A 16,897-nucleotide genomic window follows, 5' to 3' on the forward strand; every position below is an offset into this window, starting at 1 on the left:
AGAAATATACAGAAAGGTGAACTTAACACTTATAATGATCCCAGAGCTTGAATGCACTCACCTTAATCATAGCGTCTGCTTTGAGCCCCTCTCCTTCGTCTTCAGACTCCGGATCTTCCTGGCTTATTTCCTCCCCGCCCTCAAAGTCTCCTCCCCCACCACGGCGGCCTTTCTTCACCACTTGCAGGGAGTATGGTGTTAGGTGGACCTCTTTATTGTATGCCCGTGTAAAGGCGGCCTTTACCTGGAAGGTGACAACGACAGGTGTCAAAACTCGCTGGTTGTTGGGACGTAAAGACGTCCAGTTCTGTTCTCATGAGTCGCAGAGATTGACGAAGCAATTTGAGATCATTCACGTCATAACTTTGGTTTTAAAGGTACTTTTTGTAATCCCCTTCTGTAGATTTTTAACAACATTTTCACCACCACCAGGGCGCAGCATTTTACTAGTGGGTGTATATAACTGCTTTTAGTTAAAGAATGTTTGAGAATTTTACAAAAACTACCTTTAATGCAGGGACATCAAACTCATTTACATCATAGGCAACATACATAATTTGATCTACATTGGACTAGACCAGGGAACCATTGAATCCATTTAAAAACCATTTAATATGAGGAAAAGAAGTGCGATTTCAACAGGACATCTCAGCTTTTCTACATAACAAATGTGTATTATAGAGAAAGTTCTGGAAGCTCTTTGTCATTATCAGTAGGAAAACTTGTAAAACTTAAAATACAAAAACCAAAACAGTTAAATGTTGCCGCCTCCTCACCTTGGAGTCCAGTTTGGAGTAGGGGTCGGGCTGTCCTCCCCAGACGCTGATCTCCATGATGCTGTCCACGTCCTCCTTGATGAGCTGATAGTCGTCCAGCAGCTGCACGGCTTCGGCAGCGCCCTCCGCTCCGTGCTTCTGGAGTGGATTTAGAATCGCCTGTCGCAGGTAGTGCAGGTAATCCAGGTTGACAGCCTGTTTGCTGCTCAGTGTCCTGAAAAGAGCCAAGCAGATAAAATAATTCAGTGTTGCAGCAGCAGTTTGAGCTCAGCGATGTGTTAAAAGCATCATTTTAAGACGATAAAGAAGAAACACTGACTTTAAACCCATGTGCGAGGACAGCTCCTGCACGATGCGTGAGTGTTTATTGGTCGAGGAGTTCTTGCCGAGCCAGCTGGGGAAGATCGGGAATTGATTCATGTAGCCTCTCATGAGCTCGCCTGGTAACACACTGGCATAAATGGCCTGCAAATATGCACACAGACACACACAAACACAAGAAGAAGTATGATCAGGGGCTTTCATCAGAGAAGCACCTGTGTATGCATCCCACAGGGAGCCTTTCATCAACGTTCAAGGCTCACTGAGCGGCTTTCTGTCCTGTTTTTCACGCTCTCATGATAAGCTAGCTGCTGCTTTCACTATGATTAAAAGAAAATCTAGCAATGCTTGTGTGTGTGTGTGTGTGTGTTACCTGGGTGGGTAGCAGTGACCAGTTTTGTCCTGAGCGGATCCGTCTATCCACCAGATCGCCATCACAGATGGAGTCAGCCGTCTTACTGAGCAACACCAGGTGGGACTTCAGATTGCCACTGCCAAAAAAAAACAAAGGAAACAAGCAAATTTAAAATAAAAGTTTGACATCTTGGTCAATTTTACGCATGGGATGAAGCAGGTGGCCTCTCTCACCCTGCAGCAGCTGGGCGCACGTGCAGGTAGTTCTCCTGGACGAACAGCGGCGCCAGCGAGTAGTCGTGGAAAAAGAGGTCCGACTTGTCGATGAGGCTCATGCGCGCCGTCTCCTCCCCCGAGGCAAACACCTTCCTGCAGACGTCGAACGGCCCGAGCTTCATGTCCTTGCGTGCGCTGGCTGCGTCGGACTTGCACTGGTCGTACGTCATCACCTTGTCCTTGGCTGACCACATGCTGAGATTGTGGATCACCTGGAGAGAAAACAGCCACAGTGGTAAGGAGGTAACCACAGGACACAACCATCTCAGGCTCGTTATGAGTTGACACTTTGATTTCTTTACCTGTCGGACATCCTGATTGGAGGCTAAAATGATTTCGTTAAGAGCTGGGGGCGGGATCCTGATTCCCTCCTTGAAAGCAATGGACATCATGGCTCCCTGAGAAATGAAGAAGTAAGCGCGACTGTCATAGATGCTGTTTGCTGTGGTTTCTCTGGGTGACTGAAACTCTAGCGTTTATCACTCTGTCACTTAGCACAAACCCAACTCCAAAAGCAGCTGGGACACTGGATTACATATAGATAAAAGAAGGAGGAAACGATTTAAAAACCTCACTAATAAAATCCACAATAAAAGAAAACACAATTAAACAGAAAACATCTCAAATGTTTAAACTAAGCTTATTTTGAATTTGATGGCAGTAACAAAAGGCTCAAAAGTAAGTGGTACTAAAAAGAAACATCTGGAGGAACATTTAGCAACTAATTGGATTAACAGGCAAAAGGTCAGTGACATGACAGAGTATTAAAAATAAATCTTAGACAGAAAAAGGTTCTCAGAAGTAAAGACAGGCAGAGGCTCACCAATCTGCAGAAAACTGCAGAACAATTTCAGAATAATGTTCCTCGATGCAAAATTGTAAAGAGTTTGCGAATATTATCATCTACAGTTAATCTCGTCAAAAGATTCTGACAATCTGAAGAAACCTGCACGAGGACAATGCTGAAAATCTTCAGGCCCTCGCATTAAAAAACACACAAGTTCGTCATGCAAAGCTCTGATTAGTGTTTGCACATCTGGAAAGGCACCATCTATACTGAAAGCTATATACAGGACATATGTGTGAGTACCTTGATTTGTTCCACTCGCGGTCTCTGGAAGCGGAGATCGAAGCAGTAGTTGGCCAAAGATCTAATCTTCTGGTGGTTCCGATCGTTGCACATGCAGATGATGGGGATCTTTGAATTTTTAATAAGGCCGATCATTTCCTACAGGAGCAGAAACACATCAATATCGAAGAAACAACAGAAATAAACCAATAAGCATGTGATCTAAAGGTCAGCTGGAGAAGTCTGATCCTCAGAAGTCTGAGGATCAGACCGAACTTCTATTTTCTGTTGCAGTTGCTCAGTCGACCATCAACCAGCGCTGAAACCTGCGAGTGCTTATTTTCCACATTTCCCTAATCTAAAACTTTTAACTTATAAAAGTTAAGATCACTACAGTCTGTAAAAAAAAATGCCGTCATTTACCTGAATTCCTCCGCGGTCCTCGTTACCAGCCATGCCGTCGACCTCGTCCATGATCAGCACGTGTTTACTGCTCACTGTCTGTGACGTGCCTGCAAAACGCCAAGAAACAAGAAGAAGAAGAAGAAGAAGAAGAAGGTTTAAGTGTCACTGATTAATCGTTTGTATGTTATGTTAATTTATTAAAAAGTTTGTCCAGCATGAACTTCATAAATATTGTAAAAGCACAGCCAGAGTTGCTGTTTAAGAAAAAGTGGAATAAATGAGCTCTTATCTACTTTAATGGAGAAGTCACTGCTGTACGAGAACAACAACCACATCTGTTTACCTTTGCTGTTTTAATAAGAGACACCGGCCTGTGCACAGACTGCGTGTCATTTTTAATCACTTGTATAAAGGCAGCTGAAAGCTGGAGTGACCTTTGTAGAAGTTCTCTATGCTGGTGTTGTTCAGCGACTCGGCGACGACCTCCTTCAGGCTGTTTTTGCTGCGAGTGCAGCTGGCGTTCATCTCCACATAACTGAAGCCCAGCTCCTGCAGGACGACACACAGATGCAGTGAACGCGAGGCTGAGATTAGAGCGGCGTGCTCAATACGCACACAGACTGCTCACAATAAATCTGTGTGTGTTTTCACGCTGACCTCACAGACCAGGGCAGCCGTGGTGGTCTTTCCCACCCCTGGCGGTCCGGAGAGCAGAGCGGCTTTGAATCCTGAGCCATCATCTTTCCCTCCAAACTTACCAAACCGAGCCGCTGCATAGAAGAAAGCAGAAAAGAACACACGCAGTCTTCAGACGGGTTTAAAAAGCTGAAATCGACCAAAAACAAATCACGTTCAGTCTTCTGCTACCTGCTGGTTTGCCGCTGCCGTGGTTTTTGTACCAGTTCTGCAGCCAGCGCAGCAGCTTGTTTGCACAGCTCTGGTCCCCCTGCTGGCCAATCACAGCCTTCAGAGAGCGTGGACGGTACTTGTCCACCCACAGCAGGCTGCCACCCTCTTCTGTGGGTGATGGAGATGATTGTTCTGGGACAGAAGAAGAAGAGGTAGAAGAGGAAAGGCCCAGCTCCCTTCGCGCAGTTTGACCCCAGCCTCTCCCGGGTGGAGTCCCACCGTCTCTGGTCTTGGTACCGCGGCCTTGTGCCTGTCCCGTCTTTGAAGGGCTTGGGGTGTGAGGTGACCTGGAATTACCCTTAGAGGGAGAGATCTTCTGGGCCTTCGGGGTGCTCTTTGAAGCCTGGCTTGGAGGCGTCTTGGTCTTTGTGATTTTGCTCTATGTGACAAAAGCAGAGGGTATAGAAACCCAGCGGAAATGGGTAAAATTCATCTTTTAATGTAAAGCATTTAATCCGGGAGCAGAAATGAGCAGCTGTGATACAAGATAAGTTTATACATATATATATATTTATATATTATATATTATATTTATATACTTTTTTAGTTTAACTGATTTACAAAAGATTAAATTGTACATTACAGGATAATTTCAATACTGACCTCAGCTTCCGCAGCGATCTCATACTTTGACTTCTTTCCTGGTTTGGTTCCGATCAGTTCCAACAGACCGTCTTCGTCGAGGATCTGGGTGCCGAAGCTCTCCGCCTGAGAAACGCAAGAAACAAAACTATGGAGCAAAACGTTTCACGTGTGTGCGGGAAAAATAGAGGATAATAAAGAAAAAAGGAGCGATTTTTATTATCATTTTCTGCCATTTTTTCGTATCTGGAGCTCAAACTGTTTATCCTTAAAGTCTATCTTAATATTCTTATTGAATTTCCTTATTTTCTATCATATGTATTGATAAATTACTCATAACACACATGATCGGTGCTGGAACAGCTAATCCCTGTGAGATAAAAGCTCGGGCTTCAGACAGTTTCTATTGATGTCAAATCCTTTAATATGGTGATGCATTCATGTCCAATGCCACGCTAATCACCTTCTCCAGCTTCGATGCACCGCTGTCTCGGCCCTGAATCAGGTAGGTGGTCTTCTTGCTGACGTTGCCCGTCACCTTGCCTCCGTAGCGCTCGATGAGAGATTTGGCGTCTTCTCTCTCCATGGACTCGAGGACGCCGGTCAGGACAAACACGCAGCCCTCCAAACAGTTTTCTGCTCCCTGGAAAACACAAACCACGCAGGCAGTAAAGCAAAGGCAATGCAAGCTTGCTGGCCAGCTGAACGATGGCGTCCATAGCGAGCACAGGTTACCTTCGGGATTTCCTTTGAGCCCAGAGCTCGTGGTCCATCTCTGTTCAGGAAGTTCCTGTAAGCTGAAGAGTTGGCCTTCTTCTTCTCTTGGTCGTCAGGGCTTGTGCTCGTGCTCTGAGACAGAAGCAAATAATCTGGGTTTTAAATTGTTTGAAGTGGATATTTTTATCTATGTGCTCAGGTTTTTTCTTCCTCTGATCTGATAGGTCGTCTGTGTGGCTCACCTCCGGTTTCTTGGGAGAAGTCTTAAGTGCGGTGGGCGTGGTTCCAGTTTTGGGGGTGAACGTCTTCTCTGAGATAGATGAAGCGTGGGGCTCCTTTTTGGGAGAAATTTTCATCTTAGTAGGGGTTTTGCTCTTTACCCCTTCGTTCTTGTCATCATCCTTTTTCTTCATCATGGCCAGTTTGGAGCTGGCTTTTACAGGAGCTGTGGTCTTTTTGGGAGACGGACTAACCACATCTTCAGACACGCTGGTCTTCGAGCTGCTCCCAGGGGCGGCAGCGTCTGTGGCTTTCTTTTTGGGGCTCGTGGTCAAGACTTGTTTTTCATCAGAGCCTTTGCGAGCCTGGATGGTTGGGAAGACAAAAGAAACAAGACTTGAAATAAACTTGAGAATTTAATTGCACAAACCTTTTTAATGCTTGCAGCCTTTACCTTCTTCGCTTTTGGCTCTTCATCCAGCATGGCCAGCGTTCTGGCAAACTCCTCATCCTCGTGGACCTGTTTTTCCAGCTGAGAGTGAAGCAGCAAAATCATGAGAACAGCAGAAGAGCTGTAATGAACTACGGGTCACAGCCATCTGTCAATTTACTGAGCAGCTCTAATTCAAAGTCAAATAAACCAGCAGTGGCTGATCAGCCTACCTCCATGTCCTCTTCCATCTGCAGCTGCCTGGCGATTTCCTCATCGCTTATCAGGTCGTCTGTGAGAGTCGGCTGAGGAGTTTTTACAAAGGATCGTTACTGAGTCATGAGAGGATGAGTAAAAAAAACAAGGAAACACACACACACACAGAAGTAATGCCTCAGTACTCACAGCTTTTCGTTTGGTGCTGGCTACCAGCTTCTTGTCCGAGCGCTGAACACTCGCGCTGCCAAAGTAATCGAGTACTGATGTGGGGGTTTGTTTGGGCTGAGGGGGCGGAGCTGACTTTGGGGTGGAAGGCACAGGAGGAGATTTTGGTGTGGTTTTTCCCTGGGTGGAGGATGGCTTGACGGGAGACTTCCCCGACTGTTTGGCTTCCGGACGAGAGCTCGCGGCGTCCGCTTTTGTCGTTTTTGCGGCGCCGTTCTGTTTGGATTTGGAAGTTTTCTTCAAGGACTGGAAGTTGTCGCTGTCCGAGTCTACAAGCAGAACAGAGAGGCCTCTTATCACGCGTTTATAAAAAAAAAAGGACATTTTCCCTTTAACGCTGGGATAAGAGCACATATGAAGCATCACCTGTTTCAGAGACGTACTGCACGGGATCTTTTTTGTTCGTCTTCGCTTTCTCTTTGGGGGATTTCGACTTCCTCACTGGCTCCTCCTCATCTGAGTCTGAGCACAAACACAACGCATCACTAGAACCCTGCACAGAAACGGGCTGCAAGGCTCCAAGAAAAACTCAAAGTGGAAGGAATCACGAAGAAAGATGGGCATGTGAAGATTTTGAAAGAAAACCTCAAACAGTCAGCAGCAAAACTGGGTCTGGTTCATCGCTTTGTCTTCCAACACAACAACGACTCAAAACACACGTGAATCCTGGCGAGGAACTACCTCCACATTACTGACTGACGTGCACAAAACTCCGACTTATTGAAAATGTGTGGGGTGAACTGAAATCCATCCAATCTGGAGGAGCTTGAGAGATTAGGTGAGGAAGAATGAGCTGTGATTGGTCAGGAGCACGTGTGAGACTGTTGAAAACTACAATATTTTGACCCTGCTAGTTTTTCTGCGTCTGAGAGGGTGAAAATTCAACTTTCATAGGGGGCTAATAATTCTGTCCTCATCTAAATCTACAATCTATTTCCATTCATCCTTGGATGAAAATATGAGGCTAAATCTTTTGTAAACTTTTGAAAATGTGTGTTATCTTTTTTTTTTTTAATCCAGATGCACAGAAGAGCCTGAGGATGCTGCAGGTCTCTGAGTCCCCGCATACATCTCATCAAACAGCAATAAACTACATTAAAGTAATGTATTTTAACAAATCCTTTAAAAACCTTCAGAAAAATAACAATGCTGTGACACCGAGACATCACTGTGGAGGAAATGCCTACCCGAGGCTATGACTGCGTGCTTCTTTCGTTTTTTCTCCCCATCCTTGCGTTGCTCCTCAGTTTTTTTGCTTTTGACCTACAGAACACGAAACCACAACAAAGCCGGATAAACAGGATGAAGAGGAACAGAGAAAGGAGACAAGGAGAGGGGGCAGCTCCTCACCTTGTTGGCCTCTTTCTTCTTCTTTTTCACCTCCTCGTCCGTTGACGAGGAATTCTTCTTCTTCTTCTCCTGTTTGTCATTTCCGTTCGGGGCAGGTTTCTGCACCGCAGGCTTAGCCGACGTCGGTGCAAAGAACCGCCTGATGTCCTGCACACACAGAAGAGTACAAACTGTAAGAATTACAGAATTACGTAAAAATCATTTTTATCAAAACTATACAACATCCTGACAGCCCTGGAGACTCATAAAGTGCCTGGGAGTAGGAGCTACGAATGCAAAACTATTTCATTCTTTGACATCTCAGTGAGACTTTGTATCCTTCCATCCTACCCCATCCACATCTTTGCAGCTCAAGCACATGATCTCATTTTGCAAATTAGAAAAGATGAATTTCACAGTCAAAGGCAGCTATATTCATTTTTTCCCCAAAAGTGGAAATCTTTTATTATTTCAATTATTTACCAATCTTGTCTGTAGACTAGCTCACTTATTTTATACCTATTTGTAGTTATTTTGGTTCCCCAATAACTTATTATACTTAAATCCATTTTATTATACTTACTCAGATACATAAATTAATACCGACTGGCTTGTCTTGATAATATATTCATACTAATTGAATGAAGCCATCCTCTTCACTCTGCTGCTCCCATTAGTGGACATAACCACCATCTGTCACACCAACCCTCTGCATGTCCTCACTACATCTATGAATGTTCCCTCATCCTGTCACTCACAGTGAAAATCTTAGCATAAGGACATTTCCTTATGCTAGGTTTTATGAGTTTACACCACAAGTCAACTTTTGATTTTACATCAGTTAATTTAGCTTTTTTTTTTTAAAAAAAAACAAACAAAACAACAACAGTTTTTATCTTTAGTTTTATTTAAGTGAATTAAAATCACCTTATTGGCACCCAAACAAAAACAAACGTATTCAAAGTCAGCTCAGTCTTTTCACTCATGCCACAGATGTTGCTGCTTCACTGTAGCCTGCAGCGCAGCTGTGAGGAAGCATCTGCACCTGTGTGTGTCCTTCTACACCCACTGCTTTATGGTTTTCCTTTAAACTGTCACCCCTCTGCATGTTAGTCAGTGTGCTTCCACAGCAGACCGCACAGCTACACAAACTACAAACTGAACGCTCTTACACTTCACAGATTTCACCTTCTTCACCTGCTGCTCAAAGCTTCATCTGAACCAAAGGACTGAAGTTTATCCTCTTTAGCAGGAGCTAACTGCGCACTGCGCTTCATCATCATCATCATCATCATCAGTAGCAGCAGCAAGGTTTAACCACACAACAGCATCATTTCCTCCATATTTACCCGCTGTGTTTATGCACACAGGCTCCAGTTTGAGTGAAAAAGCAGCTGAAATATGTCACGTACCATTATGAACGCGCTTTCTCGCTGTGTTGGTCTGTTATCAAAAAAAAAAAACTAAGAAAAAGCTTCAACTGCTTGGCGCGAAGCAAGAGTCCGCGGTCGCCTGGAAATGACGCTCCGGCAGCTGGTTGGCGTGCGTCACCGCGTCACCACGATGACGTCGTTTTTTTATTCGACTAAAGAAAACCTAAATGTTTACAGATATGTCAAGATAAATAAATAAAAAAAAAAGTTTAAAATAATAAATAACAAAAAATAGTTTTTGTTGTGGTATAAATTAACAGATTTCTTTTTTTTGCATTCATTTCTTATTGTGAAGAATTTCCGGTAAAATCTGCGCGCTTTCACCACTGAAAGCAATGAGGTGTATCACTGATTTGATAATACTCTGAAATAATGTGGAAAACACTACACAGATGTGTGTATATAATTCACTTTATTAGTGTAATGCTCAACTTTCATATCCATAATTGTAGAATTGAAAGTAAAATAAATAAATATAAGAACTAAAATTAAACTCAAAAAATGACCACAATACATATGGTTTGAGCAATCAATACAAAATAAAAATAAACTGTAGTGTCTGCACTGTTTGAATATTGTTTAAAACCTGAATAACCTACAGATTTTAACTAAAAATGCAAATACAAATAAAAAAACCAAAACTACTCTCCCGGAGGAAAACACCACTCAAACTACTTCCCTTCATTTGTCCCCCCAGCAAATCCACTTTCTTGCTTCCGCGTTATTGTTTGTTCTTTAAAAAATAATAGTATGAAGAAGAGAAGCGATCTGGATGTATTTAATCCAAGTTGTATAGCCCAAACAATTTATAGATACTGTGAGGAATGAAGGTTTAATCTTTTTTTCTGCTCCTCTTGCATTTAAACGTGAGACTTTCACACAAACCAAACATGGTGAGTTTATGAAAACCTTCAGGTTAGGTTGTATTTGAGTTCCTTTGGTTTTAGAACAGGTTGTCTGTTTGACTCCTGGTCCTCCTGAAGATGTTCCTGAGGTCAGACAAACGCCTCACACATCAAACCACCTCAGTCTGTGTGAGACTGAAGTATCAGCACTGTGAGGTGTCTGAAATGCTGTGCTAAGAACAAAAAGTAAAAATCTAGGTAACAAATGTTACATTTTTTTCAGCAAGTCTTAGGGTTACAACTTTTGCTTTTAGTAGTCTGTGTTCATTTACATGTTCACAATTAAAACTTGCCATTCTGGCAACAAACCAGTGGATGTGCTGGAAACTGTCTGTGAATCACTTTGGTCCTCAAGAAATCTCAGTATTTTCACAAGCTCCTCAGTGAATCTGATCCATCAGTTTTATTGTTTTTATAATGAACTACAAGGAAAAACTGACCATGAACTTGGCAGAAATTTAACAAAAACAGTAAACTTGTATAAGTAAAAGAAAAACTTCAGTTTTGGGGGCACAGTGTTGCAGTGTTTAACACCGTTGCTGAGCATGACTGCCAGCATTCTGTCTACGATGTACTTTGTATCTCACCCCGTGACAGCAGGGATCCAGCCCATTCACAGCCCTTAAGTTCATCGGTGATTACAATGATGTCTTTAGTTTTAGTATTCAAAACCTGGCCGGTGAAACAACCTCTAACAAGCACTGTTTGATTATTAATATTCACCCTGAATTTCTTAAATCTTTCCTCTGAAACAGAACAACTCAAACTAACAGTGAAGCTAAACTAAAACAAGGAAATCCACTGAACAAAGTGAAAATAAAAATCTTCAAATCCTAAACTTCTGATGATGGGTAGAACTACACCAGTGACTCTCTTTCGTGTGCAATTTATAACAATATCAAGATTTTGCTGAACTATTCTCAAAAACCATTAAGAAAGGGAGGCAGAGACTGGATTAACTGGAAAACACATTAGTTTATTGGTCTTATTAGCTTGTCATTAGCACTGTGCTGTGCAGGAACTTCCTGATGTCCTTCTTTCCGACTGTGGTGGTCTGCTGGATCAGGGCTGCTGGAAACAAACAGAGGAGCCAAGTGTGAGGACAGAGATCAACTGAGTGGGAGGATTAATGAAGAGTTTACTTCAAAAATAATGGGCAGCTTTAGGAGCACAGATGCACGCTGTGGTGCACATTCATGCAGACAGTGACGCCAAAAGCATCCACACAAACACCACATGGGGCTGAAAAACAGTTCGTATCAGTTACAGCTTTTATGAAACTGTTAATGATCTGAAACTGCCGATAAAATGTTAAAAGCCCAGGCAGATTTTTGGAGATTGATTCACACATGAAGGCGACTTCATGTAAGGAGTACTTATTAATGGAAAATAATTTAACTACATCCATGAGCCCCAACAAATAAGTTTAAATAAAGTGGAGCAACAGCGCATTGTGTAAAAAGATCTGAAAGAATGAAACCATTAAAAGGAAGAAAAACCAGCAGAGCATGCAGGACAGGAGGATGGTGATGTCTAACCTCCGAGAGTGTAGGTGTAACTTCTACTGTTCCGGTTCCAAGACTGTTCCCTTCTCAGACACGTAAATGCCGTCCAAGAACTTCCTGATATCCTTATTTTTGACGGTTGTGGCTTGCTGGATCAGAGCAGCTGCAACAGAGAAGTTGGGGTGATAAGAAGCACATCACAACAGGATTACACAAGATTCAGGAAGGACTGTGTGACACACTGTTTGCTATCGTTTTGGCTCCAAGTTCAAATTTCATCTCCAACGTGTTTACTAAGAATCTGGATACAAGTCCAGAAAAACCTGATATGTCCCTGAGGCAGCGGTCTCATACCGACCCTCCTTTTTATACATGCAGGTCGAGCTGTTTGGATTGTAGCATGTGAATCAAAAGGTAGTTAAAAAGGTCTAAACGCATCTCACACTCGCATCTCACAGCTCCATCAGGGATTTACCTGCAGGAGCATTTTGCCTTTAAACTCATTTTCAGAAATTATATACAGTCTTGAGTGGATTATGGTCAGGTGACAGTTTTTGGCCTTTGTTTGACATCAATATGATAATTATACTCACTGCTGTATAACAAAGCTTTGCCTTCAAAAACTGAGCCCAAAAAAAACAAAACAAAACAAAAAAAACCCGACTAATATGGACAAAAACTCTAAAAATACAGATTCTGGAGAACAGCAAAAAAATAAATAAAAAAATCTCAACTGAGATGGAGCGATGGGGTTTTTGTTCATCAAAGTAGACGTGCAAACACGAGACTGTGCTCAGTCCTTAATGTAGAAGAGTGAAGGTGAAAAATCAACTCAAGGAGAAACTCAAACTTACAATAGTCTAAAAACACTGGTGAGATCAGAGAGGCTGTTCTTCTCTGATTTGAGTTTATCCTCTTTCCATTTCATTTGAGAACCTGAACTTAATGTCTGTCAGATAATCGATAAAACCCTCACTGCACCTCAGTAAGGAGAACAGTAGGACTTTAGGTGGAGGGAAACTTGATCAGAAGTCAAGTGTGATAAACTGATCGTTCAGAGGGATATTCATCTATTCTGATTGAATGGAAGAAGGTGAGGGCTCTACATAACAACTGGATTTAACTGGATTAGCAGCTGCACTAATGTCCAACTGCATGTAGGGTGTGCAGATGATGTGCAACAACTGTCCACAGAGTCCAGTTTTCCAACCATAAGGTCGGTGACAAACATCCTCTGATGTTTTATTCACTCTTATCTACACCGAGCATCAAGGTGACACTGAATCAGTTTCAGGACTGAAATAATGAAAAACTCCTCATCTGCTGGTGGAGCTTGACATAATGTTATCATTTCATCCTATTGCAGCAGGCAGACGTACCAGAGTTGGACACCAGCTCAATGTCGTTACCCTCCAGGACCAGCTCGTCCTTCTGTGCGGCTGAGACTGAACACAGCACACCTGAAAGAGAAAAAGCACAAAAGATTAGTCTTATTATACAAAATTAGAAATGTTTAAAAAAAGAAAAGAAAAAACCTCCACTACATTTTCAGAAATATTTGTCTGTTTTGTTTTTTCTGTACTACTTGAACACTAAAGTGGCCCTCCAGTGAGATGACAGTTCCACCAAATAATAAATATCCAGCTTCAGACATTACATCACCAAAATGAGGCGAGCTCGGGATCTTTAAATCTGCTGAGAGAAAAGTCGATATGTTTAATTGACCATGTTTGAACTCTGAGTGCAACTCCAGACTTCATCACAAATTAAAGAATCTGCTTCAATGACTCCACAAAGTCTGCACGTGCCTCACTCTCTGCCTATTCTAAATCCCTTCTCAGAGACTCACTACACCAATTAATCTGTACAAAATAATTTCCTAATCTATAAATTTAATGAGCCCTGGTTTTCAAATCAGCCGTTAGCGGTTTTTGCCCAATCAGCAGCTCGTTCAGCTTCACAAGTGTGTGAATTTCATGATTTTAGTATAATGATGCCTCTTAGGTTTTGAACTGATGAAACAAAAGATCACAAAAACAAGTCTTTAATGATCTTTAAAGATAATTTGACATTTTGAAGACTAAAATGATAAATTCACTGTGGTCCCTTCCATCTGGATATTTTAACTTTTAATGTGTCACAAGTATTTGTGTCTAATCAACCACAAACCCAATATGAAGTTATACATAACTTCCAACTTCTCCTGACAAAGTCATTTACGCCACACCTCAGAAACTTTGAATATTTCTGGACTTCACACGTGCCATTCTCATAAACATTTCCATGATGTGACGCAGACTCACCACCCCTCATTCGGACACGGCGAATGTACTTCTCTCCCAAGAAGTTCCTGATCTCGACCAGGGTGCCGCTCTCCTGGATGACCACGTTGATGGGGAAATGGGCGTACACGGAACGCATTTTGTACCGGAAACCCTGCAATGGCACAAAAGCATGAGAGGCAAACAGAATTGATGCTGGAACAATAGGCAGGGTCAGCCAGAAGCGTGCACAGGGTTTATAACTGGACCGACTGAAACAAGCATATCTGAGCTCTCACCAAAGTGACTCCCTTGATCATGTTCTGGACGTGGCTACAGATGGTGCGGACTGTGGCCAACTCCTTCCTGTTTCCCCACCATTTATCCACACGAAGCTGAGGAAAAAAAAAAAAAAAAAAAAAAAGCACAGCAGCTCAAATCACCTACATGAAACAGGTGTTAAAGCAATCAGCCCACATGTGCGGTGAAATACTGGCCTTGCAGACCGCCATTGGAAAATGCAACCACATTTACCTGTTGCAGTAGCTGCCGTTTACCTGTTGCAATACACTAACTAAACCCTGGCTAACAGCCTCAAATGTCAGAACACCAAAAACCAATGCAGTCGGACATTAAACAACCTTTAACCTGCTTACTCTGTCGTTCAAATGCATTAATGTCAGTATACACTTACTATACAGCAAGTGCAAACCACAGACTATTGGACACATTCTAGAGGTTTTATGGTTTTAAACGAGGGGCAGCACTGGAGGTGTGGTGCTTAGCCCAGTAAGAAGGTCCTGGGTTTAAATCCACTGGTCGGCCAGGGTCTTTCAGTGTGGAGTTTGTACGTTCTCCCCTTGTTTTGTTCTTTCAGAGTACCCTGGTTTCCTTCCACACTTCAAATAAATGCCATTCATCCGCTTCTCTTTTTCAGGGTCGCTGGAGCATATCCCAGCTGTCATAGGGCGAGAGGAAGGGTACACCCCGGATAGGTCGCCAGTCTGTCGCAGGGCTAACACACAGAGACAGACAACCATTCGCGCTCACATTCACTCCCGCATTCACAACTATGGGCAATTTAGACTGATCAATTAACCTAACCCCACTAATTGCATGTCTTTGGACTGTGGGAGGAAGCTGGAGTACCCGGAGGGAACCCATGCAAACACGGGGAGAACATGCAAACTCCACACAGAAAGACCCCAGCCTGATGGTGGAATTGAACTCAGGACCTTCTTGCTGTGCGGCAACAGTGCTGCTGTCAGATATATGCATGTTACATTAATAATGACGTGTGCCATAGGCGTGAATGTGAGCATTAACAGCTGTCTGTCTCTGTGTTAGCTCTGCAATAGACTGAAAACCTGTTCATGCACCCTGCCTCTCGCCCTATCACAGCTGGGAGAGGCCCAACCTGGATTGGATCAATTGAAGAAAACAGTTGGATGGTTTCAAACGCTGATATCATCTCAGTCACAGCCAGTCAGATATTTCAATAGTTTCCCTCTAAAATTAAAGACTTTTTCTACGACTTGTTCTTAGCACTGTTGACACCAGCCTTGTATGTATTAAACCTTTTTTTCAACAGTCATATAAACAGCCCTGTACAAACACTCATTCTGCAATCCACTTATGGCACTTTTAGGCAAAGCACATAACTGGCTTTTAGGATTACTCCCATTTTAAGTCAATAAATTGACATTTTAAGCCCTTTATCTACAAACTCTGCACTGAGCAGAGTAGTTTGGAGACCCGACCAGTTCTTAAAGCACTTTTCTAAATGATGCAGTTGTTAATTTAATAATAATGATAATAATAATAATAATGGATTGGATTTATATAGCGCTTTTCAAGGCACCCAAAGCGCTTTACAATGCCACTATTCATTCACTCTCGCATTCACACACTGTTTTGAATTTTACATATTCAACCTCAACAACTCTAATTACCCAGTGATCACTGGGTAATTAGAGCACTACTATTTAAATCTGAAAACTTATACACTCTAAAATCACACATCCTTAATACCAAACATGTGTGATGCCCTCCTGCCATCACATCCTGGGGCTGCTAACTTCACTTTAACTTAGCATTATTCTGGCTCTTTCATACCTTCTTCTGTTTCTTGCCCAGCAGGCTGAGCTCCAGGTTGATGTGGTTGAACTCCCTGGTGAGCTTGCCACGGGGGCCTTTGACAGTCACAGTTCGGCCCTTCAGCCTCACCTCGACTGCCGCACAACAAGCACAAATATAAAAAAGAAAGGTTAGACGCTACTCTACAGACAGGACATAAATACATCTGTGTGGAAAACTGATTTTCCCCTTACCATTGTCGGGGAGGTCGACAGTTTGGCTGCTGAGAATGGTCTTCATTCTGTAAAGAGACAAAATGCGTGTTTTCAACTCTGAAAAGTTTGACTGGCTCTGAGATTCAGGCTAAAGCGTGTATGCCTTTATATCTGTGATATTAACAGCTCCACAATGACTGTTTACTAAAGTTCGGACTGTGAGATACAGGCACACCACACTGGTGTCAGCAAGCTTTAGCTACAATGCTAACAGAAGTAAGCATTAGATAGCCGACCAGCTCCTTTCATGAGATACCGATACAGTAAAAAACTTTAGAAGTTGTTAAATAACACCTGGAGCCGCACAAACGCCATGTTTAATATGAGCATTGTTAAATCCGCTGCGGGCCTCAGCGCGTACAGAGCGCCAGGCCTCAAGCATCAAACCTGCTTAAAACTAACATCATATATACAGACAGAGCTAAAGTAGGCTACAAATACAGATTATTGTGAGAAGTGTAACATATTCTCAGTGTGATGGCTCAAAATCGAGCGAAATATAGGTTTAAGAGACATAGATGTAGTTAGATGAAAGCAAGGCAACAATTTTCCGGTTATCCTCACCTCGCCGGTAGCAGAGGAAAGGAGGAAAGGACGACGTCACCACGCAA

The 16,897-nt window shown here is 42.7% G+C and overlaps 2 protein-coding genes across 3 annotated transcripts in view; both read right to left on the bottom strand.

Moving 5' to 3' along the window:
- Positions 1-9,353, bottom strand: part of rfc1 (replication factor C (activator 1) 1) — a 9,887-nt gene extending 534 nt beyond the window's left edge. Inside the window, exons 1-22 of the mRNA XM_084931302.1 lie at positions 9,244-9,353; positions 7,853-7,999; positions 7,690-7,765; positions 6,869-6,964; positions 6,464-6,771; positions 6,292-6,363; positions 6,083-6,160; positions 5,652-5,993; positions 5,428-5,541; positions 5,156-5,335; positions 4,714-4,818; positions 4,069-4,489; positions 3,859-3,971; positions 3,636-3,750; positions 3,220-3,308; positions 2,818-2,955; positions 2,030-2,125; positions 1,686-1,939; positions 1,471-1,588; positions 1,096-1,241; positions 777-990; positions 62-244 (exon numbers count right to left, since the gene is read on the bottom strand). Coding sequence (XP_084787428.1) covers positions 62-244; positions 777-990; positions 1,096-1,241; positions 1,471-1,588; positions 1,686-1,939; positions 2,030-2,125; positions 2,818-2,955; positions 3,220-3,308; positions 3,636-3,750; positions 3,859-3,971; positions 4,069-4,489; positions 4,714-4,818; positions 5,156-5,335; positions 5,428-5,541; positions 5,652-5,993; positions 6,083-6,160; positions 6,292-6,363; positions 6,464-6,771; positions 6,869-6,964; positions 7,690-7,765; positions 7,853-7,999; positions 9,244-9,246 — 3,408 coding nt within the window. The 5' untranslated portion in view covers positions 9,247-9,353. The remainder of the gene's footprint in view (positions 1-61; positions 245-776; positions 991-1,095; positions 1,242-1,470; positions 1,589-1,685; positions 1,940-2,029; positions 2,126-2,817; positions 2,956-3,219; positions 3,309-3,635; positions 3,751-3,858; positions 3,972-4,068; positions 4,490-4,713; positions 4,819-5,155; positions 5,336-5,427; positions 5,542-5,651; positions 5,994-6,082; positions 6,161-6,291; positions 6,364-6,463; positions 6,772-6,868; positions 6,965-7,689; positions 7,766-7,852; positions 8,000-9,243) is intronic.
- A 1,771-nt stretch (positions 9,354-11,124) lies between these two features.
- rpl9 (ribosomal protein L9) lies at positions 11,125-16,875 on the bottom strand. 2 transcript variants are annotated; one of them, XM_084931309.1, is made up of 8 exons: positions 16,851-16,875; positions 16,266-16,312; positions 16,051-16,166; positions 14,235-14,330; positions 13,978-14,110; positions 13,054-13,134; positions 11,708-11,837; positions 11,125-11,237 (listed from the first exon to the last, which is right to left on the bottom strand). In XM_084931309.1, exons 2-7 carry the CDS (start codon positions 16,309-16,311, stop codon positions 11,731-11,733), a joined length of 579 nt encoding a protein of 192 aa, XP_084787435.1. In that variant the 5' UTR covers position 16,312; positions 16,851-16,875; the 3' UTR covers positions 11,125-11,237; positions 11,708-11,730. The 2 variants fall into 2 exon arrangements, with proteins under 2 accessions (XP_084787435.1, XP_084787434.1); XM_084931308.1 differs by having other exon boundaries at positions 11,125-11,240; positions 16,851-16,874.
- Between the last annotated feature and the right edge of the window lie 22 nt (positions 16,876-16,897).

The sequence above is a fragment of the Perissodus microlepis genome, chromosome 6, assembly GCF_051167445.1.
Source record: "Perissodus microlepis isolate ML-2025 ecotype Zambia chromosome 6, ASM5116744v1, whole genome shotgun sequence".
Lineage (NCBI taxonomy): Eukaryota > Metazoa > Chordata > Actinopteri > Cichliformes > Cichlidae > Perissodus > Perissodus microlepis.